Source organism: Nannobrachium achirus (assembly GCF_963921795.1).
Source record: "Nannobrachium achirus genome assembly, chromosome: 2".
In the NCBI taxonomy this organism is placed as follows: domain Eukaryota; kingdom Metazoa; phylum Chordata; class Actinopteri; order Myctophiformes; family Myctophidae; genus Nannobrachium; species Nannobrachium achirus.
The window spans coordinates 10,672,871-10,698,716 of NC_137811.1; the positions used below are offsets into that span (position 1 = coordinate 10,672,871).

At 41.8% G+C, this 25,846-nt stretch overlaps 1 protein-coding gene across 1 annotated transcript; it reads right to left on the reverse strand.

Annotated features, from left to right (window-relative positions):
- LOC308296357 (guanylate-binding protein 1-like) lies at positions 1 to 25,311 on the reverse strand (the record flags this gene model as incomplete). Its single annotated transcript, XM_080739616.1, has 9 exons — positions 25,248 to 25,311; positions 20,073 to 20,278; positions 14,679 to 14,806; positions 6,513 to 6,622; positions 6,001 to 6,188; positions 5,650 to 5,880; positions 1,650 to 1,927; positions 1,103 to 1,315; positions 1 to 33 (listed from the first exon to the last, which is right to left on the reverse strand). The coding sequence occupies exons 2-9, from the start codon at positions 20,251 to 20,253 to the stop codon at positions 1 to 3; spliced, it is 1,362 nt and encodes a 453-aa protein (XP_080595742.1). The 5' UTR covers positions 20,254 to 20,278; positions 25,248 to 25,311.
- Positions 25,312 to 25,846: the final 535 nt, after the last annotated feature.

The window sequence follows — 25,846 nt, forward strand, 5'->3', positions numbered from 1 at the left end:
TCAGGACTTGATCAATTTCGAGAGATCTCCCTCCTAGATGTCGAAGGGAAGATATTCTGGGCCATCGTTGCTAAAAGATTAACATCGTACCTTATCGCCAACAAGTACGTGGACAAAAGTGTCCAAAAAGGAGGAGTCCCAGGATACTCCGGATGTCTGGAGCATACATCAGTGATCAGCCAGATCATCAAGGAAACAAAGACCAATAAGAGCACTCTCTCAGTCGTATGGCTAGATCCAGTGCTCAATTTGTCAATGAAAAGGTGGGAGATCCTGGGTTTTGTGTGCACAGGCGCACATGCACGCACATGCACGCGTGCACGCACACCCGGTGCACATTTTCCGAATACACCAAGTATAACATTATTGCGGAATCAAGAGTAATATCTATAATAGGCCTATATTAAGTTATATTTTTAACCCGCAAAAGAAAATAGAAAAGAACATTTCTAAGAAATTTTAAGAGTGCCTGCAGCTCGCTAAGTGAGTTTCGGCTTTTTAAAGCCCAGCCGATAGGAATACATAGGGGGCGGGGCTTAATCAATTACAGCTCGTTCCTCTTGGCCGGAAAAAGTCCAAAGTTGTGTGAGCGTTTCAAAGTTTAAATCACGTTGCTAGGCAACAGTATGCCAGAGTAATGTGGTGCCAAGGTTTGTTGATTTTTCCCCCATTCAAAGTCAATGGGGTTTTTGGGCGTTGTTTTTTGCGAATTACGTTGCCATGGTAACACGGATCGGAAAGAAAAGTAGTATAGCACACCATTCCCGGCCGAGCCGCACGTTTTAATGTATATATTGCGGGGTGGCGTAAATCGTGCGGCAGTTATTACGTGCCGAAATTTGTGGGATCATTATTGTGAACTAACTAAGTATGGCGGATTACAATAAGTGTTTTGCCATTGCATGGCAGGCACACTTAATAAGTATGGCGGATTACAATAAGTGTTTTGCCATTGCTCCAATGCAATATTTACATTGGAGTGAATGAGGCGGCTGTGTGATACTGTCGGACATCGGGCGGAGCCAGCTGATTATTAAATTGTATTCTGCTCGCATCCCACATTCTTTGACTCAGATCTGAAGTTGGTAGAAATCTGACTTACCTTGACTCCTCTGCCTTCTGCACGATTGTATGTACCCTTCATCGTCTGGAGGTCCTGGCAGAACTTCTTGTATCCTCCAGGGACAGCATAGAGACCATTTCCAAGGTTGTTCTCCAGAGGTTTGAAGACACTTTTGATGATTTGTTCACATGCCTTCCTGGACTCGTTGAAGTTTTTCTCACAGATCTGATTGTATTCCCCCTGAAGTACACTCTAAAAATGTAAAGGTCAAAATGAAAAGTTTATTGGTCATTCTATCTAAGTTATTGTCCTTTACTCATGCAGTAGATGATTATTGAGGGCCTATTACTGAAAAAAAAGAACAGATTCTCATATTTAATGCAATTTAAGTAATTATAATGATTTGACCAGGAGTGCAACAAATACATGTCAGAAGGCTCCGACAGTTAAAAGGCAGAAAAAAGGTATTAAGCAAGGGACGCAACAGGACAATAATTTGACTAAGCTTTAGAGGGATTTTAAAAGTGTTGCATAAGGTAATGGTAACACACTATGGAAACAATGGATGATGATTTCCAACACATACCACAAGCTTCTTCTGATATTTTTGGTTGTCATCTTTGAATGAACGTTTCATGAAAAGAGCCACGGCCTCTCTCTCACTGGATGCATGGATTGCAGAGAGCTCCTCCAGGTTTTTGGTGGGGAAGCGTACCGACTTCATCCTCTGTACATAGAGGACTTGGGCCTGCTCAACAGCTTTGGCATTCTCAATCTCAGCCAATGCCACCACAGCATTTTCCACACAGGGAACCTCTCCACTACGGATGGCTTTCACGTACATCTCTGCCAGTTGACCAAGCACTGTGGAAGGAAGACCCATTCAGCAAGTGTGTTCAACTACGGTAATTCTAATGTCACCTAAAATAACAAAAATGGTAGGCTGACTCATGACTGTATGATAAACTAGAAAAGAAAATTTCTATGAAATTTTAAGTGTGCCTGCAACCTTGTATAGCGGTTGGTGTTAGCATTAGCGTTAGATTTTTTTGATGTTAGATTAGCATTATATTTTTTAACATTAGCATTTTTTGCATTAGCTTTAACATTATCGACTGTATGACAAATTGTTCATGAGATATAGAGGCACTTCCTGTTTGGGGAAGGGCATTTCCTGTTTGGCGAAGGAAGCACCAATTAAGGTTAAGGACTCTCAATCAAGCCATATGACTCCACCCACGTGTCTGTACGACAAACGGTTCATGACATATAGAGGCACTTCCTGTTTGGCGAAGGGCACTTCCTGTTTGGCGAAGGAAGCACCAATTAAGGTTAAGGACTCTTAATCAAGCCATATGACGCCACCCACGCGTCTGTACGACAAACGGTTCATGAGATATAGAGGCACCTCCTGTTTGGCGAAGGGCACTTCTTGTTTGGCGAAACAGGCCCCAATTAAGGTTAAGGACTCTTAATCAAGCCATTTGACGCCGCCCACAAGTCTGTACGACAATCGCTTCATGAGATATAGGGTCACTTCCTGTTTGGCGAGGGGAACTTCCTGTTTGGTGAAATAAGCCCCAATTAAGGTTAAGGACTCTTAATCAAGCAATTCTACGCCGCCCACAAGTCTGTACGACAAACGGTTCATGAGATAAAGGGTCACTTCCTGTTTGGCGAGGGGCACTTCCTGTTTGGCGAAATAGGCCACAATTAAGGTTAGGGACTCTTAATCAAGTCATTTGACGCCACCCACAAATCTGTATGACAAACGGTTCACGAGATATAGGGTCACTTCCTGTTTGGCGAGGGGCACTTCCTGTTTGGCGAAATAGGCCCCAATTAACTCATTTACTGCCATTTTGAAACAGCTCCCATCAGGGTTCCCCGCCAGAAGCCTCCATTGACTTCAATGTAATTTATAGTGCACGGATCATGCACGCCCATGCACAGATGATGCACCATGTTTGTGCAGTTTGTTCACAGCTTTCAAACAAAAAAGTCCGATTGGAAATCCGTTCAGGCATTCTTGAGATAATAGCCATTATGTTTTACATGTTATGTAAACAAAAATGGCCGCCCTGTTTGAAAGATGGGGTTGTATGGGGGTTGAACATGCAAAATCGCGATTGAAATCATGCTTACTAGATTTGATGGGGTCCAAAAATTTATTTTCAAAAAAATATTTTTCAAAAAAAAAATCTTTTTTTTTTTTTTTTTTTTTCAAACTCGTCATACTAGTCATAGGCAGAGTGGACACAGCCATATAACTCGTCAAACTAGTCATAGGCAGTAAATGAGTTAAGGTTTAGGACTCTTAATCAAGTCATTTGACGCCATCCACAAGTCTCTACGACAAACGGTTCACGAGATAAAGGGTCACTTCATGTTTGGCGAGGGGCACTTCCTGTTTGGCGAAATAGGCCCCAATTAAGGTTAAGGACTCTTAATCAAGCAATTCTACGCCGCCCACAAGTCTGTACGACAAACGGTTCATGAGATAAAGGGTCACTTCCTGTTTGGCGAGGGGCACTTCCTGTTTGGCGAAATAGGCCACAATTAAGGTTAGGGACTCTTAATCAAGTCATTTGACGCCACCCACAAATCTGTATGACAAACGGTTCACGAGATATAGGGTCACTTCCTGTTTGGCGAGGGGCACTTCCTGTTTGGCGAAATAGGCCCCAATTAAGGTTTAGGACTCTTAATCAAGTCATTTGACGCCATCCACAAGTCTCTACGACAAACGGTTCACGAGATAAAGGGTCACTTCATGTTTGGCGAGGGGCACTTCCTGTTTGGCGAAATAGGCCCCAATTAAGGTTTAGGACTCTTAATCAAGTCATTTGACGCCATCCACAAGTCTCTACGACAAACGGTTCACGAGATAAAGGGTCACTTCATGTTTGGTGAGGGGCACTTCCTGTTTAGAAAAATAGGCCCCAATTAAGGTTAAGGACTCTTAATCAAGTCATATGACACCACCCACGCGTCAGTACGACAAACGGTTCACGAGATAAAGAGGCACTTCCTGTTTGGCGAAGGGCATTTCCCGTTACAGAGGGGGCGGAGCTTAATCAATTACAGCTCTTCCCTATTGGCCGGAAAAAGACCAAAGTTGTGTGTGCATTTTGAAGTTTAAGTGACGTTGCTAGGCAAAAGTATGTCAGAGTAATGTGGGGCCAAAGTTTCTGGGTTTTTTTCAGAGTCCCCCATTCAAAGTCAATGTTTTTTTTTGAGCGTAACACTTATTGTAATCCGCCATACTTAGTTAGTTAAGTGTGCCTGCCATGCAATGCAATGGCAAAACACTTATTGTACTCCGCCATACTTATAAGTAAGTAATGTCGCCACAAATTTCGGCACGTAATAACTGCCGCACAATTTACGCCACCCCCGCAATATATACATCAAAACGTGCAGCTCGGCCGGGAATGGGGTGCTATTACTATTCTTTCCGATTGGCGACGTAATTCGCAAAAAACGACGCCCAAAAACCCCATTGACTTAGAATGGGGGAAATTTCGGTCTACCCGCTAGAGAAAAAGTGGCGGAAGAATAATAATGAGAAAGTCCAATATCAAGGAGTGGCCTTTTGGCCACTAATAATGATAAAGTACAATATCAATGAGTGGCCTTTGCCACTGCGTGGCTTGGCCACTAATTATTGAGAAATTGTCATTGTAATTTAGCTAATTTAAATAAAACTATGGTTTAGTGATGAGTCATCACTTTTCACAGTCTTTTGGGGTCCGTTGTTAGCCCAAGGAATGTTTTTAATGCAAAGCAAATGCTTGCAATGGATTCAGAATAATTTCAAACCCCTAGTTTGACCTCTCACATCCCACTTAAAGCAGATTTTTTAGGAGTCATTTTTTTTTCCTTTATAGTATAGTGTATAGTAAGTGAATTACCCCAGCTGTCAAACATTTTGCCCACATTTTTGTGAGGGACATGGGAGCTCAATGTGTTATTTAACCTTCATAGTTGACAAAACCACTGAGAAACGGACCTTTGCTCTCATGGTCACGGAAGTACCGGATTCGCCCCAACTATTTGTCTCCTTAACTATTTGTGTTAACTGTGCATATACAGTACCAATAGCTGAATTGGATGGAGAAGGTATGCTACTGTATTTTAACATCAGTCATAATGGTGGTACTTGGACAGAGAACTATTTTCTTTCACAAGTAATTGTACTTCTACTTGTGTACAGAATGAGAGTACTTTTCCCATCTCTGTGTGTGTGCAAAGTTTCAGTGTTTTAAGTCCCTCAAAAACACAATTCCTTTTTTGCGAAGAAAAATAATCTTTGCAATTTCAAAATGGCTTCACACTGGTGCAGTGCTTGGGCTCTAGAAACGTAACAACAATTTTAATGAACCAAATTTCAATTCAACTACAATTTCACGTCACAATAATAACTGTTTTTATTTCCTGGAACAACTACATATGTTTACTGAATTAATTATAACAAACCAGTGCATTTGTCAGAATGCAAAATGAGCACGTATATTATTCACTGATATCAATCGCATAGATACTGTTGGCTGACAGAAATGCCAGTCTATTTAAATCCCACTTACATCTGCCAGTGACCTTTAAGCCATCTCTGAGAGTCTTGGTCTCAGACTTAGTGTAGATGTGTTCAGTGAACTTTCTAGCCTGTTCAAGAAATTCTTCATACAGGTCAGCATCAGTCAGTTCTTCCAATCGTTTGGTTGCCCTGGCCGGTCTGTCAAACACGAAGCATGTGCGTGGCAAGAAGAATTTACGAAGGCAGGTACGGGCTTCGTTGTACTGCTGATTCACTTTACCTTTGACAAAGTGAAACACATGGAGAACACAATACTTTTTAGTGTCAAGAATGTCTAATCCATACTTTAAATTATTGAAATCTCAATTGTATTCAAATAATTTTCAGCAGTTCATGAAACCTGGTTTGTCCTTGAGTCCGTTTTCCAGGTACTCGTCTGCTGTTATGGGTTTCCCATCTAGCTCCAGATCGAGTGAAAAATCTCGCACAGCCCACACAAAGGAGGGAAGGAAACGTACATATGTACGATCATCATCCTCATCCTTGTTGGACTTCATTTTGATATGCTTGGTCAGTTCTGTCACGTAGCTGTAAGGAGTGTTGTTGAGGATGACAAAAGAACCTCACACAACACGGGGTTTCTAAACCTTTTTACAGGAGTGTTGACTTAAAGGAAGGGATATACCCTACTTAGAAACTGCAAAATGTAGTTTTAGGACACGTGAAAATATGGAAATCCCTTTCCTGAGATTGTTAAATGTTAAATACTGAATTAATGTTTTGAGAGGAAAACTGTCCCTGAAACACTATTTTCAGTCGAAGTACTTGGACTGGAAAAGAGTATTCTAAAGTTAATAAATGAAATAGTGAAGGGTAAAAGAGGGAATAATGAGTGAATAATGTGAAGGATACTGAAGGTTCTCCAGGGCTTTATTATCAATGGTGCCCATGCTGTTGTAGACCAGGGTGCTGCTGAGCAGAACTGCCATGGCAAAGATCCAGTTGTCATTTGTCGTATCTCCCTGAAATCAGAAGACATTGTTTGGATGTTAGTTACATTACTCTGATCACATGAAGTTTATAGTTGGCCACCATTTTCCGCCAGGCTTAGAGTTATCAATCGTCCCATTTTTGGAAACTAAAAGACGTGTCCCGTATTGAATTAATACAGGACGCGCTTTGTCCCATGTTTTAAGGTCGGGAATGATTATGACTGATGGGCGATTAATACAGGACGTGCTTTGTCCCGTGTTTTAACACACTGAATGCCACCCTTTAACACTCGGGTGACTGAAAAAAATCACTTCTTCTCTGACTGACATTATAGGTCAAAAGTAAGCCATTTACCATGAGAGGGAGTGGGTTGTTGGCTGATTTACCACTGTTTCATGGTTGTGCCACCAGCCGCCAGGCGAGTGGCAAACAACCCTGAAACAGTGCTTTTCTACCACTTTTTACATATGAATGAAAGAAAACACAGTTGTAACTTGCAAGGATCTTTAGTTACAATCATTTATTGTCGTTATGTTCATTGGCAATAGGGTATTTTGTTACACAAATAGCCAATCTTCTACAAGCTCACAACGCCATACGAAGCGAAGTAAAATAATTACGCCTTCATATGTCCCGATTTTCATTCGTACTCACAAAACCAGCCAATTAATCAAGTTTAGGTAATGTGATGTCCCGACATCACACACACATGCATGCATGCAAGGAGGGAGGGAGGGAAAGAGAAAGAAAGAGAGCGCTCTCGATAGTTAAATATATATAATAAAATAAGGGTCCATTTGCGCTAACAGGGCTCGGGAGAAAGAGAGAGAGGGAAAGGTGTAGCAGAGATAGACAGAGCGAGGCAGAGAAATGATGAGAGAGAAAGAGAGAGAGAGAGAGAGAGAGATACAGTAATTCACATTCTCTTCACTCTGTAAAATGTTCACATAGTGTTTTTTGGTTAGGCATATAACAATGAAAAGCAAATGATTATCCATCAGAAATTAGACGTGCAGGGCACAAGCGTCGGGTGCCTATACAGTTTGATTGGCACCCATGTCCAAGTTTCAAATGTGTATGTTTTTTTTCCGCAAAGTAAATCCGTGCTTCATCATACAAGACTATCGCACAAAAGTAGTGAAAACAGGAGATTATCCATTAGAAATTAGACGTGCAGGACACAAACAAGCGTCGGGTGCCTATACTGTTTGATTGGCAATTTGGCACCCATATCACTGTGACATGCGTGCCTGTCTAAAAGCCGTCTCCACTCGGACAGAACAGGCTGACTGCACCGGGAGATTAGTGCCGTGTCTACCGGCGCAGCGTGTAGGCCTATCTATACAAGCTATTAATTTCGGCCGGTAAATGATAGATCACCCAGTTATTCTATCTATGTAATATTAGCTGAAATGATGCTTAGCTTTTAGAAACACAGACAGTGTGCAGACAGTGGCGGCAGCGTCACACTTCTCCCTGTCAGCAAGAGCATCATCTCCCCGCAAATGATTGCTCCTGCACGGCTAAAATAATAATAGGCCTACATTATATAAACCATAGCGATTCTCAAAATTAATATTATATTGATAATATTTATGAAACAAAACATTTCCAGGTAGTGGTTTTAATGTCTTTGCTAAGCTGACAGTGAAATACAAATGATCACAACAACAAATGAACAAAGGCACACCCTAGGTGGGGTCGGCGATAGGGCCTTTCTGTGTGGAGTTTGCATTTTCTCCCTGTGTCTCCTATAGGTTGATACCCTCACAAAAACATGCAGTAATCCTGGTCTCAATATTGCCTCCCCCTGGCCAGCCGGGGCGCTTGATGGAGGGGAAAGGAACTGGTTGGAATAACGTGTTCCTTCCACGCGCTACGTCCATCCCGGGGAAATCCCCCCTGTCAGGTGGAAAGAAACAACTTGGACTACTCATGCATTGAAGGAAGCATGAGGTCAGTCCGTTGTCTCCCCAGGCGCGGCAGAGGGAGAGCAGAGCCCAGGATTACATAGGCAATTGGCACTGGGTGAAAAATAGGTTGCAAAATTGTGGGATAAAAATTATTAAAAAAAAAAAAAAAAAATGAACAAAGGCGCACTCCGGGAGCACTAAAGGTGTGAATTCTCTTCGGAGGGGGAGAATGGGGGAGACCTGTCTTTATAACCGATTTCTAACGTCAGAGTAGTATAATTGTATATTATTTCATACTTAGGAAACGTTTCAGAAGGGGAAAAAAACGAGAACATATATCTTGAGTATTTAGGAAAAGTCATGGAAGGGGAAATTTCTGAGACCTTCACAGGGAGAGTTATTGCACTTTGCGATCTCAAAATCATTAGATTTGGGCTTCAAAAGAACATGTGTAAAATGTATACATCCATATAACATGAATACATTGTTAGATGAATAGTGTCTGGTTTAACTGCAATGGCCTTTGAAAACCACCAAGGGGTTTGCTCTCCAAGGGGTTTGCTCTCTACATCTCTGATCGCCAAATAGAACACTAGTGACAGTCTTTTTTTTAGGCTGAGGCCTCAGAGGCATAGAGTTATAAGAAGAATAGAGAGGACACCAGATATCCCCGCCCGTCCACTTGCATTGAGTTGCTCACCCAGCGCATGAGGCGTTTTCACCCCTTCTTCCGGGTAGTAAAACCGTGACGTAGTGGGGCCTATGTGAAGCATTTTGCGTCATAGTTTGTGTTCATGGACGCACGGGGGCTCCAATTCATGAACGAGCACTTCCAGTATGAACGCGCGTCAATACAAAGAAGCCTAGATGTGCGTTCATGTTTCTGGCCCCAACTGCAGTACCTCAAAACGGCCACCATGTCCATTGCGCTTCAGGGCTCCACCAGGGTTCTGGGGGCTTGCTCAGAGGCCTCTAGTTTGCCAGCCTGATTAGCATACATGCTCAAAACGTTAGCCGTCCAGCAATCGCTTAAAGTTCACTGGATCACCTTTTAGATAGAGGACATCATTACGATTTCAGAACTGGTCTTATTTTCTTTCTGGGACCTACCAGTCGGTTAGAAGTAACGGATTTAGTTAACATTGATGGGGATGGGACTCCCCATGCGATTTTACTTCCTGACTCTTTGTTTCCTTCCGGTACAGGTTCCGGTCCGTTGGTCAAATCAGTCTGGACGCAGACACATACAAGACGGCAGTGAAGCACTTTTTAGCGATCAATGATAGATTATGAACTAAAAAATGTTTGATGAATTAATAAGTCGCTTTAGTCGCTTTTGGCAACAAGGTCCAAAGTCGAACCATGGAACCGTGGTACCATCATCAAGCTGGACACACTCACAATAATCCTCCCCCGGCCACTATAAGCTCTGACTCTACTCATGAGGCTTTTGGCTCTGTTTTCAGACCCAAATCTTTTGAGATTCAAAAACTTTTTTCGGATCACCTTGGCTCAGGCTTTATACCTAAGTCCAACCTGACACACAGTGAGCATTTGGCACTAGATGAACTGTCAAAGAATGATTATTATTCGACCGACCGACAAAGGCGGAGCCATGGTGATCTTGTCTAAAGAGCAATACATTTCTGAGGCGGAGCGACAACTTAATTCTAAACATTATGTGAAACTGTCACATATAGAGTTCCATGAACTCCTAGTCAAGGCTAGGGAGGCTCAATGGATCTCGGACAATGAATACAAGTTTTTTATGTGTTGATTTTCCTATGCTCGCCTTGTTTTATTTACGTGTATTGGCGTCCCTATGGGGTCTTGTTTCTCTCCAAACTATGCATGTTTGCATCTTGGCTATTGGGAGAAACATTTTGTTTTAAACACTGTTAACCCCTTTTTCCCCTGCATAACCTGGTATGGTCGTTATATTGATGATCTTTTGCTTATTTTTAACGGCTCTGAGACGCAGTTGCTCGATTTCCATAAATATCTATTCTAAATTCTTTGAACCAAAATATTAAACTTACTATTGAATATTCTTAAACTGACATTCATTTTCTAGACCTCACTATATTCAAAGATTCACTGGGAAATCTCCATACCCCATTTTTTTAGAAAAAAGACACGCTGCTTCGAGCCGAATCATTTCACCCTTCTTATCTAATAAATAATATTCCTTTTGGCCAATTCCAGCAGCTACGCCGCTTATGTGATGAGGAAGATGACTTTAACACAATTAGTGCTGCAGGGTATGAAGGGTTAACTTTTCTTTGACGCCACGCAGATCTGCATTAGCACACGCTCTTATTGTGAAAGGCCTGCCTGGAATGTGTGTACACACACGGACTGCTGAATGACATCAACGATTACGTCATCTAGTCACATGACATGTGTCATGTGACAGTGTGTCATGGCGGCCGCCAGGCTTGCCTTGCTATTGCTGTTTGGAGCTGTGCTTTGCGTTTAAAAGTCTTATTTGGAGTAAATGAAGTCTCTTTATGGCCCTCTCCATTGACTTAACATGGAGGAGCTTCACTTCGCGTGCACGCCCAACGTGCATTTTAAACAAATCGCGGACATTACCGATGCGGCCGCGACCGGAGCGACATACTGTAAGTATTATTACATTTACTGTAAATACAGTAAGATTGACGGTGAGCGCTGTCAATGGCGTCGTGTAGTCACCGATTTTAATGACGGTGAGGATCGTCAACAGCAGCAGAACAGTTAACAGACAGGCTACTGATATGACTGGTCGCTTTGTAAGCAGAGGATATACAGTAAGGCTGAGGTTGTTTCACGTGCCCATGGCACAGGACATCGATCGTAAAGATTAATTAACAAAAAAGAAACATACTAAGTCCTCCCAATCCCGACCTTACTTTGTGACACAGTACAGCACTGCTGCCAACCATATCAGCCGCATCATCAAAAACAATTGGGGTATTATTAACAGTGACCCTACACTAAGACTTGTCTTCCCTGAACCTCCTGTGGTCTCTTTCAAAATTAGTCCATAACTTTTTACCTCCCCCAAAAGAGACCAATGGGCTGTTTCAAATGTATGCACTGCCCACACTGTTCCAACGTTGAGCAAACAAAAACTTTTATGGACTTTAAGACTAATAAAACGTATAAGATTCATGACTTCATTAACTGTAGCACTACTCATGTCATCTACAAGTTAACATGCACCTGCCCTGGTGTGTTCTATGTGGAAAGAACCAAACGTCGCCTTAGGGACAGTCTAGTGGAGCACAAATATGCTATCCGTACAAACAACATGGTATATCCAATAGCCAGATATTTTAAAGAAATGCACAATAGTAATGACACTTTGTTGCGCATTATTGGTCTTGAGCATATACAACCGCTAACCAGAGGTGGAGATCGGCTCAGAAAATGAAACCAGAGAGAAACATTTTGGATCCACTCCCTGTCCTCCAGGTCTAAATGAGGATATAGATTTTATGTGTTTTCTTTAGTAAATGTTCTGCAGGTTCACATCTCATGGCCATGTCACAATATTGCTTTATTTGTTAAATGTATTTTGTTTGGCTATATATATATTTTTTTTCTTTCTCTTTATTTAGCCTTATTGCTTAATTGATTGATTGCTTCTGTTGTTCCTATGTAATTACCTTTTGTGTTGCTCACACACACCTGTGTGCAATTTTGGGTGTGGGTCCTAAGTGCTGATTGACTAGTGTCTGCAACTCTGCAACCCTCTGTATATAAGGACTGGTGTTTGTCTGTTTGCCTCATATATGCCCTGATGAAGACCCTGCGTTGGTCGAAACATGTTTTCGTTTTCAAGGTCCAAAGTCGTTTTAGTCGTTTTTAGCATTCAGTTGGGAATAAATATGAATGATGGGCGATTTAATGGAGAAATGGCGGCGATTGAGCTGTCAGCTCCCACTCTGCTCTCAGTGCTTCTGTCCCATCGTTGTGCTGTGCGAGCCTGGGTGTTTGCGGGCAGCTCATTGCCTCATTAACTCAGGACATGACCAATACGAGTTATCGTTTCAGTGTTGCTAAGACACAGTATCTGCCCCACGAACCCATAATTATAGGTTCAAACCACAAATTGCAACGGACCTGCGAGCATCTCCATGTAGCCGGGGACCCAGTCCCTCAAAATGGGAGAGGACCTGTGATGTTCTGCCACACTTTTTATTTCTGTTTTATCTATTAGTTTGGTCATTAAAGGTGATACACCATGCATTTAAAAAGTATTTATGTCATATTGTTTATGTCCCAAAAACGTTTTTCAAAAGGTTTGAGGCTAAATTACCACTCCTGAATAGAGAGCCTCTCTCATTTTGAATGGCTCTCAGAGCATTTTCAGCTGCAGTACCACCTTTGGCCTGAACTGCGCCACCCCCCCCCAAAATCTTTTTGATTTTTTTTTAAAAGTCTATTTTTTTCTTCAAAAACGGCCGTCGATGACGTCAGCGACGGCAGCAAATCTGGACAGCCTGTTTTGAGAACCCGTGGGATGCTTTTAACCTCCGCCTTCCCAAAACCAGAGAAAGACACAACAGTCAGAAATGGGGCTTTGTGAGGATAGAAGGTGCTAGTGGGACCCCAAAAAAAGGTTTTAAAATAGGAAAAGTGAATTTTCATGGTGTATCACCTTTAAGGTCCACAGAATGAGAGGCCAACTCTGCCAGAAACATCGCGGAAGAAAGTTATGGTCATTTGTATTATCACTGTCCCATTGACTCCACTATAAAGGAAAATAATTCTTTTTTAAAATGAAAAAATCTGCTTTAAGTAACATATGAGGGGTCAAACTGGGGTGTTTTCGTGATTCTGAATCCATTGCAAGCATTTGTTTTGCACGAAACACATTCCTTGGGCCACAAACGGCCCCACAAATCTGTAAAAAGTGATGACTCATCACTGTGATGACTTTGAAGGGCCGTTTGTGGCCCAAGGAATGTTTTTTGTGTAAAACAAATGCTTGCAGTGGATTCAGAATCATGAAAACACCCCAGTTTAACCCCTCGCCTGCTACCTAAAGCAGACTTTTCCTGTATAGTGGAGTCAATGGGACAGTGCATAATTATACAAATGTCTATAACCTTTTTTTCGCAATGTTTCCGGCAGAGCAGGCCTCTCATTCTGTGGACCTTAATGACCAAACTAATAGATAAAACAGAAATAAAAAGTGCATCAAAACATCACAGGTTCAACCCTATTCCTTGAGCTTTTGGGAATGTGGGTCCCCGACTAATGACAATCGCAACAGCAGGGTTGTGCAGGTTACTTTTAAAAAGTAATCCCCTACCTACAGTTACAAGTCACCTTTGGATTATTTTTAGACAAAATACGTTTTACAATAATGATAACCAGACAACAATGTTGAGCCTATGAAATAAAAAAGGACAACAGAACTATGGTTAAGGTAATTTAATTATTCAAAATTTACAGTAGGAAAGATATTAATAAAGCACTCAGCTCTATAAAATGATCATACAGGCTACTCTTACAATACAATCTTCATTTTACTTAACCTTATCAAATAAATGTAATATTATCTTTTTATAGTTACCATCCACTTGCCTCAGAACGATTTACAACTATATTTTTATAGTTATACTGTACTTCTCTGTAAGTTCTCAGTGTGAATGGCTATTTATTCAGAATTGTTTGTCATTCTGTTGTCTCAGTCACTCTGCTATAACTACTGTATAGCACTTATTATGAAGAATTGTTACTTGAATTATTGACATTAACTAGAAAAGAACATTTCTAAGAAATTTTAAGTGTGCCTGCAGCTCGCTAAGTGTGTGCAACCTTCTGTAACGGTTGGTGTTAGCATTAGCGTTAGATTTTTTTTTGGTGTTAGCATTAGCGGTAGATTAGCTTTAGATTTTTTTAACATTATCATTCTTTTCATTAGCTTTAACATTATCGACTGTACGTCAAACGGTTCATGAGATATAGAGGCACTTCCTGTTTGGCGAAGGGCACTTCCTGTTTGGCGAAATAGGCCCCAATTAAGGTTAAGGACTCTTAATCAAGTCATTTGACGCCGCCCACAAGTCTGTACGACACCCTAGCTTCTGACGTCAATCCCTACCTGAAATAACTTGATGGTTTATCATTATTAAATGCAAAAGTGATTTGAACATGAAAAAAAATGGTGTCTCACCTTCTCTATATCTCCCAGTCCCTCTGTGTCCAGCAGCACCAGAGTGTGGTCAGGCTTTCTGGGGTGAGGTACACACCACATCCAGATGCCCTTTGTCTTGGATTGGACAGTGGATCCTAGAGGAAATCCTTGAGGATGGAAATGGAATAAGGGACAATAACAAAGCAAATTCCATTAAAACATGAATTATTTCTACTAGGCTATCCAAATTGATGCTGAGTCTTAAAGGGAAATACCAAATTGATTTCCATAGTTGATACAAAGTCATGCATTATTAGATGGAATAGCACCTCTATGACCAATGTCATTCATCACCATCATCAACAGCTTGTGAGTTATGTCCCTTTATGCTGTCCCCGGACACATTTATTGTGACTGTAGGTCACAGTTTACTGTCAGGCCGCACTCACATATTAAGAACCTTTGCTCTGTGCATGATCTGTGCTCTTTCAAAGTTGGATCAAAGTCTGTTCCAAAAAAAGAATCAATTTCCCACAATGCTTTGTGGGAAGTGGGCAGTTCCACTAGAGGAGGAAGTGGATGTGGATTTTGGCCATGTAGTTCTTTTGGAGTGAAGGCAGAGTTGGGTGAAGGCAGAGTAGTGCTGCTTTTTGGTGACACATAAAATGGATCTACAAGCTCACTGTGTGCCGTCATGCAACACTTTGTGAGCTTGTAGATCTGCTATTTTAAAAATTAAAGTTGAAGTACATTCTGATGCCAACACAATACTTTTACTCAAGTACATTTTGAATTCCAGGCTTTTACTTATAACAAAGTATTTCTATGTTGCAGTATTGATACTTTTACACAAATGTGATTATTTTTTTCCACCACTGTACAGTGTACATGATAAAACACTTAAATTGTATTATGAATAGCACATTTAATCAATTGCATCTGTGTAGGCATCACTATGTCACTATGTATGACATGACAATACATAGTTTTAATATTAATTGTTATTGTCGAATGTTTAAGCATGTTCTAATCACAAACTTTACTTTAATTTACTTAAATTAATTTTCATTCTGAAATGGAGGTTTCATGTCACTGCAGACAGGCTCTGCTGCTGTAGAGTACAGACTACAAGTGACTACAAGTGAACACAGCTGTGTGGGATCACATCACAGCCTTTCTGTCCTATTGGTTGGCAGCTGAACCCTGCCCTCCTGTCTCATCAAGGCTCCCCGTTGCAGCTTGGGTGCTCTGCCTACAACTTGCTCTGGGCTTGCACTATGTAAATTCGTTGGTGCTCTAAGCATGCTCTGTGCAACCAAGAAGCACGCTTGCTTCTTCAAACCATGTGACTCCCATCGGGAATGAATTGTGCTCTGCTCTGCCCCCCGCCTCCCCCCCAGAACTCTGAAAGAACAAATGTTCTTAATGTCTGTAGCCGGCCTCAGAACCGGCACAGCTTGTCCTTTCCGAACGGGTAATGCCTGACACTGTGGTTCCCCTGACACATCAATGTCTTGGCAATCTGGCCAGTGTGGCACAGAGTCTCAGTGTTGTGGACATCAGGGATCTCCATATGGTTCCCCTGTCATCTCAGGGATCTCCATATCTCCATATATGGGCATAAAAGGGATTTGTTCCCCTGGCATCACAGGGATCTCCATATATGGGCATAAAAGGGACAGTTTGTCTGGGTAACGCTTGTCTTTTTTGTTGATTGACTCTCACAATCTGACATCACGCTCTGACATCACTGTGATGTCATAGGAACCAAATCCCTTTTATTGCCATATGGAGATCCCTGTGATGCCAGGGGAACCAAATCCCCTTTATGCCCATTTATGGAGATATGGAGATCCCTGTGATGCCAGGGGAAGCAATGAACTGAAGCATACATTGGCAATAATTGGATACTACCCAATACTGGGCTGCCTGTTCCACTTTAACTCTAAACTAGAAAAAAAAATTCTAAGAAATGTTAAGTGTGCCTGCAGCTTGCTAAGTGTGTGCAATCTTGTGTAGTGGTTGGTGTTAGCATTAGCATTTATAGCTTTAACATTAACATCAGCATTATCATTAGAATTTTTAACACACTTACTGCCATTTAAATATGCCTTCTTTGGGCTCTCCCTGCCATAAATCTCCATAGACTTCCATGTAATTTATAGTGCACAGATCATGCACGCCCATGCACAGATCATGCACCATGTTTGTGCAGGCTGTTCACAGCTTTCAAACAAAAAAATCAGATTGGAAATCCGGCAACGTAATTTGTAAAAAACTATGCGCAAAAACCCCATTGACTTTGAATGGGGGAAAGCAGAACAAAACATACTTTGGCACCACGTAACTCTGGCATACTTTTGCCAAAATCCACACATAACTTTGGTCTTTTTCCGGCCAATAGGGATGGGCTGTAATTTATTAAGCCCCGCCCCCTCTGTAACAGGAAGTGCCCTTCGCCAAACAGGAAGTGCCTCTATATCTCATGAACCATTTGTTGTACAGACGCGTGGGTGGTGTCATATGACTTGATTAAGAGTCCTTAAAGGTGTATTAAGTGATAATAAAAGTGGCCGGGGGTCATCTTGTCCCTTACTGGCCTTACAGCGTGGAAATGTTTCGTTTTTTTAATAGATTTTTTACACCATTATAATGTTCTCGTTTTGATCATTAGACCCGATCACTGAATATTGCTAGGCCTACGTCTCCAGCTTCAGGATATGTATGATGCTGATTTACTACGAGACTGTGGCATTTTATGAGTTCAGTAGTTTACAAATTAGGCATTTAGCAGACGTTCTTAATTCTGAGCGTCTGTGGTTCTCAAAACTTTTATTTTGACCATCATAACTAAACATCATAATATAACTACGGCCATACTCTACCCTGATTGGTCGAGGACTGGCTGTTCACGAAAACAACCGAATCTAGCTATGCTCGTAACACTGTGCGAGGAGGAGAAAATGCGACAATTCATGAACCAAATTTTAAAATAAGCAGTTCTAGGGGTAACATTTTTATAGAATCTGTTATAGAATCCACCCTAACTGCGTACAAAGGAGAAGTCTTCTAACAAAAAGGTGTCAGAGATTAGAACGAGGGTCCAGCGATCTCCTCCTCGGCAGCTCTGAGCCCTTTTTAGCAGCCATCTCCTGCTGTCTCACCGGAGCACAGCGGAAGACTGAAGTCCGTGGCTCATACACACTGTGTGTGTAGCCTGTGTGTGTGTGTGTGTGTGTCAGAGACGTGTGTGTGTGTGTGTGTGTGTGTGTGTGTGTGTGTGTGTGTGTGTGTGTGTGTGTGTGTGTGTGTGTGTGTGTGTGTGTGTGTGTGTGTGTGCGTGTACACACACAATAGCTCTCGAAAATAGCCTTGCGGTGCGGCGCTACAAGCTAACAACAACGCATCACGTGCGCGGCACCACACGACAGACGAAGTGTACATTCACTACTAACTGATACGGCCCGCCACCTTTTCAGACTGTTTGGAGAAAGACCACGTGACCTACTGTATCATAATGTTAAACTTCTTTGTGTGTCATCCGGCCTTTAAGTAATATTACCAGAAAGACACCCTAAGGGTGAGAAGCGACCGTCAGGGCGGGCGGAAAACAAAATACTTGTATGAGGGTGCGGGGCTTAAAAAATAACAGCTCGTCCATATTGGCCGTCTAAGTCCAGACACCAAGTTTTGAGACGGTACCATGCTGCAAACTGGAGTTATGGATGTTTAAAGCCCAGCCAATAGGAGGAAAGAGGGGGCGGGGCTTCAACAATTGCAGCTCATCCCTATGGTTGTCTATGTCCAGACACCAAGTTTCGAGACGGTACCACACTGCGAACTGGAGTTATGACTGTTTAAAGCCCAGCCAATAGGAAGACAGTGGGGGCAGGGCTTCAACAATTACAGCTCGTCCCTATTGGCCCCTATTGGCCGGAAAAAATACCAAGTCGTGTGAGCATTTTAAAGTTGAAATCACGTTGCTACGCAAAAGTATGCCAGAGTTACGTGCGAGAGAAAAGTGTGACAGCAAAGTGTGACAGCTGCTGCACGCGTTTAGTAGACAGAAGGGGCGGGGCTTCAACAATTACAGCTCACAGTTGAAATCACTTTGCCAGGCAAAAGTATGACAGAGTTATGTGTGAGAGCAAAGTAGTTTATTGCAAAAAGGCAAACAGCCTTTAATTGAATTGGGGTCATTTTTGGAAGAGTGGGGTAGTGATACAAAAACTGCAATTTCTTAAAATGAATGAAATAATAAATAAAAATGCAAATGGCCTCATATCACAAACATGTTTTATGAGGAATATCTAGAATATGAAAATATCAACACTTTTGAGCAATGAGCAGTGTTTTTAAGGTAGTTGGTGATGGAAAAGACAGCATTATTGTCACTTATGGTTTATTGGAATCATTGTTTGCATTTGTTGTCGCGTATGCCGTATGGTTTATTGGCATCATAGTTTTTTTGGCATCTTAGCTTTGGTCTTAGCTTTAGTCCTTTGGACGAAATGCTTATTAGTTATTAGTCACATTTATTTCTATCCTTGATAGTCCTAGCTAGTTTTAGTTGAGTCAACAAAAGCTCGAAAGGGTTTTAGACCCGTTTTAGTCATTGTTTTTAGCCAATTGGTTTTAGCTTTTAAAATAAAACTAGAAAAGAAAATTTCTACAAAATCAACATTAGCATTTTCATCATTAAATTTAGCATTTTTAGCATTAGCATTAGCGGAAATAGTGTAGTATGTTGCTGGGTCTCATTGACATGTAACTTTGGGAAAATATAGCCGGCTATCGCTCACTGCTAAAACTCACCGTCATTATGAATTACATGTATCTAATTATGTAAACAAGAAAAAGGAATCGGCGAAAAAAGTGTGTCTTGTGGTAAGACGACTAGTCAAAAATCCTTTAATATGTGTTTAAATTGAGCACATGCATTAGTAATGATTACAGCTACTGCAAAACTGCCTGGCAGACATTAAAGAGTCGGACAGACACCTACAGTTGATCCAGAACGCTGCTGTCCGCCTCCTCACTTGCAGATCTCATCTGCGACTACACTCCAGTCAGAGCCTTGAGGTTGGCCGACCAGCTGCTGCTGACCGAGCTAGTAACTAATAAAATAACTAGGGGTGACCGGGCCTTTGTGGCCTCTGCCCCTAGGCTCAGGAATAATTTGCCCATACACATCAGAGCCGCCCAGTCAATAGCTATTTTTAAGTTAAAAACGTATTTCTTCTCCCTGGCTTTTAGTGATACCTGATTTCCCTCATTGGTTTGTCTGTTTGTGCTTATTTCATTGTATGCTATTGTTTTGATCTTATTGCATTGTTTGCTCTTTGTTTTAACTTGTACAGCACTTTGGTTGACTTGTCATGTTAAATGTGCAATATAAATAAATGTATCTTATCTTAAAATGAAAATGCTCACCTTTGTTGGTCCCAGCCAGCTTGTTCATGAGGTAGGACTTTCCGGTTCGGTACAGGCCCACAACTGACACCACAACCACATGATGCTCAATCTGCTCTAACATCTTCTGGGAACTGGGAACCACACACAGTCTCCCATCACTGTCACTCTCTATCAGACATACTGGATTCTTCATTGCCATGATGGTCGCTGCTAGTGGAGATCTGCTAGTGGATCCAAGGAAATACAAAATGCAAAAACATAAACAGCCATAAATCATTAAAAAAAGAAGAAAAAAAAAAGAATAGAGCATACAGGTTTTCCCAGTTTTAATTTGGACATAACAATTATATGTTAGTATATGTTCATGGCATCTGCGTCAAACCATACCAACAAAGATTGCTGTAAAACAAAAGCAGACAAACATTCCTGCCGATTGATCGAGCCCATTAAAACGTGTAACCTATAGAAAGGGGGAGCCGTTTCACAGGAGACCCATAGACTAGAGGAGAACATGCAGTATACAGCCCAGTTCATACTTCATTCACACCGACAAGCTTTAATCATACATTATTAAGCATTAGTAAACACAGTTCTAAGTATTTTATTGCCCATTGATGACCTAAGCCTTAATATGTGTTAAATGATTGTATTCTCATACTTTGTACATGAAAGTGTCACCATTCATAAGTAAGCTATGTAAATTTACACACCAGCAATTCAGGATTAATTCAAAAGAATACAAACCCAACAGGTGAGCCCCAACACCAAATTATGGTAGGACGATATGTGATACTGAAGGAACATAAGGCTGGTTTAGGGAGCATAGGGCCTAATTTGGAGGATGAGGGAAAATACTCGTCCTATGCGTGAAAATGTCATACCGACACCCATCATATGCGTAGTTGCTGTTAAGAAATGCATTGTTTTAGCGTCGCTCGCATATGTATCGCAGGGGGAATGGTCATATCGATGGCCAAAGCGCAAAACCTCCTATCTGCGAAAATCACTTTGTTGGGAAAATGAAAAAGAAAACTAAAAAGCTGTGTGTTTTTCTTGCACAATGCTATTTTTTAATGATACCCATCACATAAATAATACACCATTTCTGGATTTCTGGACTATATTACAATATCATGTATCAACTACTCTAATTTCATATTGCAAATGCAGATAGGAGGTTTTTACCCACTTTTCCTGGATAATTCTGCAGATAGGAGGTTTTGCACTTAAGTGTTCATTGTTGCATAACTAAATAATTACACATAGTACTGTCCAGTACACAGCATGGTACCGTCTTCAAACTTGGTGTCTGAACTTAAATGGCCAATAGGGACTTATTACTTAAGCCCCGCCCCTTATAAGCCCCGCCCCTATCTTCCTATTGGCTGAGCTTCAAACAGCTATATCTCCAGTTTGCAGCATGGTACCATCTCGAAACTCGCTGTGTGTACTTAGACAGCCAATAGGAATGAGCTGTAATTCTCCCTTTTGCAAATCCCGCCCCATTCTGCCCTGTTACTATGATGGGACATTTGACCCTGGGCAGATTGTTTTTATAGTGGCAGTGAATGGGATTTTTTTATTTTTTCATAGCCTCATTACAGCTATATAAAGTACCAAAGGAAAAACATCTAGGTGATATTAATAAAAAGGGAAGACAAAGGTACAGTAGTTACATTGCAAAACAGGGGGTTTACCCGAAAATATATGTTTTAATTTGTTTAATCCCAGTGGGACAGAATCCTCTTTGCAGATTATTTTATAGTGGTAGTGGATGGGATTTTCTTTTCTTCATAGCCTCATTACAGCTATATAAAGTACCAAAAAAAAACACATCTACGTGATATTAATAAAAAGGGAAGAAAAAGGTACAGTAATTACATAGCAAAACAGTAGTTTTCCCCCGAAAATAAATGTTTTAATTAGTTTAATCCTCTGGATCAGAGATAGAATAGAAATAGAAAGAGAAGCGCATTGCATCTTGGGTAGGAAGAGGACAGAACTATAATGTTTCTCCTCACATAATAGGCTGGCTTTTCGTAATTCTGCCCATTTAAAATATATGTACCCAATCGTGACTCTTAGACCATTGATAAGGTCCATGTGAACTAGTTTGTTGAAGCTTATTCATTACAATGATCGCAAACGCTATGGTCGCGAGCGGCCTGGCCGTGCTCCGCAGTGCGGACAGCCGGTGAAAGACGGCTGCCACTTTCTCCGACTGCAGAACTCCACCCCCGCTTGCAAAAAGTGAATGTATTTTTCTGGTTGGCCAGTCAGGGAGTCTCAGGGACCAATCAGAAGGCTGACAAACGGTGAATTGCTGAAGCCCTGCTCCTGTCTTCCGATTGGCTGAGCATTAAACACCCATAACTCTAGTTTGCAGCATTGTACTGTCTTGGAATTTGGTGGGTGTACTTACATAGCCAATAGGAATGATCTGTAATTGTTTAAGCCCTGTCCCTTCTGCCTTCCTATTGGCTGGGCTTTAAACATCCATAACTCCACTTCCCAACATGCTAATGCTAATGTTAAAAATGCTAATGCTAAGAATGTTAAAGCTAATGCTAATAAAAAATTCTAATGCTAATGCTGATGTTAATGTTAATGCTAATAATGCTAATAATGCTAATGCTAACACCAACTGATACACAAGGTTGCACACACTTAAGGGGAACACACACTGGATGCGGAGGCAGCGCAGAGGCGCCGCGTCAAAACATACGGCCCGGTTATTTTCAATGAACTAACCCACACCGGCGGCGTCAGACGCGCGCAGTCGCGGCTCTGCCGCGTCGCCTGCCGTGCCGATACACCACTGTTCTATTTTTCCAGCGTTGCCGCGCGTTGAACATGTTCTCCCATGGTTCTCCCCACCGGGGAAATGGATGTACTGTTTGGCAGCGCACCGCATCCAGTTGGGGTTACCGTGCGGCACTTCATGTGCGTCGATACCGCGACGCGACGCTGCGCAGCCGTTCGCGTCCAGTGTGTGCTCCCCTTTAGCAAGCTGCAGGCACACTTACAATTTCTTAGAGATTTTATTTTCTAGTTTTATTTCAAAACAAAACAGTTTGCAGGGAAATACTTGCATAAAAGTGTTTACACAATAAATAATGGTACACATAATACTTAAATACATAAAACATTACTTAAATGAAGTGTTTACACAATAAAATTGATTGCTAAATAATAGTAATACTATAAATACATAAAACATAACTTTTTTGGGGCTACAAACAGTTGCATACCCCCCCAACTCCACCACCGGAAATATTCCCCCCAAACCCCACCCATTGCTATATTCCAGTTAGACTCTTATTAAGTCAGCAGTGTTATCTCTCGGTCGTCCTCAGACGAGCTTCCCTCGGAGTCTCCGATCGTTCCGGTTCTCCATACACCCGGCCAGCTCCGAAGAGCTTTCAGCTCCCGCATCCTTCTTCAGGACATCCACATACGTTAACGCGGAACGTCCTCTCGATCAATGCCCGCGTGTTGGTTCCCACAGGACCAGCCTGCTGGCCGGGAGCTCCCGATGTCTGTGGCAGTGGCCGGCCAACTTCATCCTCCTAGCTGCTACCTTCTTGCTGAGCCTCTGCAGTTGCCTGTACAGGTCCTTGTTGGTAATGTGGATGTTCTGGTCCACATTCAGAACAGCTCGTAGCATTCTGGTGTAGCAACCATCCAGGGACTTCTGCAGGGTGGGTGTCAGGGTCCAACTTTCGCAGCCATACAGGAGGACAGACGCCACAGTGGCGTGGAATAGGCTCAGCTTTATGTGTCGGGGGAGATTCGAGCACCACACTCTTGACATACCGTTCAGGGCCCTCCACGCTAGTGCCTTCCTGACCTTAAGGTCCTGTTCTGTGGAGTTCATCCAGGAACCCAAGTATTTGAAGTCATTGACCTCTCGCGGAGCGTTGCCATCTGATGTTGTAATCGGCGGATGGTCCGTGTGGATGTTATAGGTGATTACCTCAGTCTTCTTTGCATTCAGTCTGAGGCCAACCTTAGCACATTCCACCTCCACTCTGTTCAGGAGTTCCTGCGCTTGCTCCACACAGTCAGACACCAGGCAGATGTCATCTGCGTAGTCTAGGTCTGCCAGAGCTACAGCAGGGTTTCTACTAGACTTCCTTGGTGTAATTGTGAAGCCAAGCTCCTGCTCCCGCCCGTTGATGGCTTTCCTGAGCGCGTAGTCCAGAGCTATGATAAAGAGGAAGGGGGCAAGAGTGTCTCCCTGTTGCACCCCTGCTAGGATATTTTGACTTCTTAATTTTGGGTTTTTCGGCATACTTCCTCCTAATCAAACCAGTGTTTTCTTTGATCCTATTTGGCAAGGGAAGGAACTCAGCATCAGTGTAGTAAGTTTGTACTAGAAACACAAACCATCTGGAATTCAATATGTAATTGAGTAAAAGTATGAAAGTATTGACATCAAAATGAACTTAAAGTGGAGTAAAAGTACAATATTTGGATCTGAGATTGAGTAGAAGTAAAGTTATTGGAAATTGGAAATACTAAAGTAAAGTACAAATACTTCAAAAGTGTACTTTCTGTAATTCTCCATAGACTTCCATGTAATCTATAGTGCACGGATCATGCACGCCCATGCACAGATCATGCACCACGTGTGTGCACGTTGTTCACAGCTTTCAAACAAAAACTGCTTGGAAATCCATTCAGGCATTCATGAGATAGCAGCCATTATGTTTTTCCAATGTAAACACATAGATGCCATGTTTGAAACAAGGGGTTGGTATGGGGGTCAAACATGCAATTTCGCGATCATGATCATGCCTAGTAGATAGAAGGAAGTCCCAAAGAAAAAAATCTACTAAAATATAATAATAATAATAATATAATAATAAAAAAACGCAAATTCGGCCCATAAAACTTGTCATACTCGTCATAGGCAGCATGGTCACACTTATATAACTTGTCAAGGCAGTCAATAAGTTACAGTATTTAGGTAAATGCACTTAGTTACTTAGTTATCAACTCACTCTCTTGTTTTGTGAAAGCTGTCACCACCTGGTGCTAATCATGCTAATCATTAGCAATCAACAAGGGAAATGCTATTAACTTACAGAGTACCAATAATAATACTTCACTATAGTGGTGGAAGACACTTTTTATTTATAAAACAATTAATTACTACAAGACTGAAAGACATTTAGACGGTCTACATACCATATACGTTCCAAGTTTAAGCTCTGCTTAAACTCTGCTGCAGTTAGGAGGTTTTGCGCTTGTGAGATTTCTCACTGACTGGAACTGCAGTAGATAGGAGGTTTTACTCACATGACATTTCTGACAAAATGAGGGGCAGGACAATCATGCAGACAGGCTGACCATGTGAAGCATAGCCTGTAGTACTCATTTCATGAAAAAAAAATCATGAAATTTGCAGATAGGAGGTTTTGCGCTTTGGCCATCGATATGTAAAATAAGGGGTGGCCTGGGGCGCAACACAGTGATATGCTTTTAAGAAGATGCTTGACTTAAAGACCCAATGAAACCAAGTTTTCCACTCACTCCACTTCCTTATAGTGATGCAGTGCCTCCTGAAACGCACGGGAAAGGAGGGACATTGCGCTGGTTGCGGCTGGGAGGAATTTGATTTGACGATCAAAACGTAGGCAGGCCATAACTCATTGAAAACATGGGAGGCAGGCTCCCCTCGTATGCTCGCTTATAATAAAATAAACTCTGACATACAGTGCTACTAGTCTGTCCCAGCATTTTGGTCGAAAGAGAAAACAATGAAATGAAAACAAGATAGCCTACCC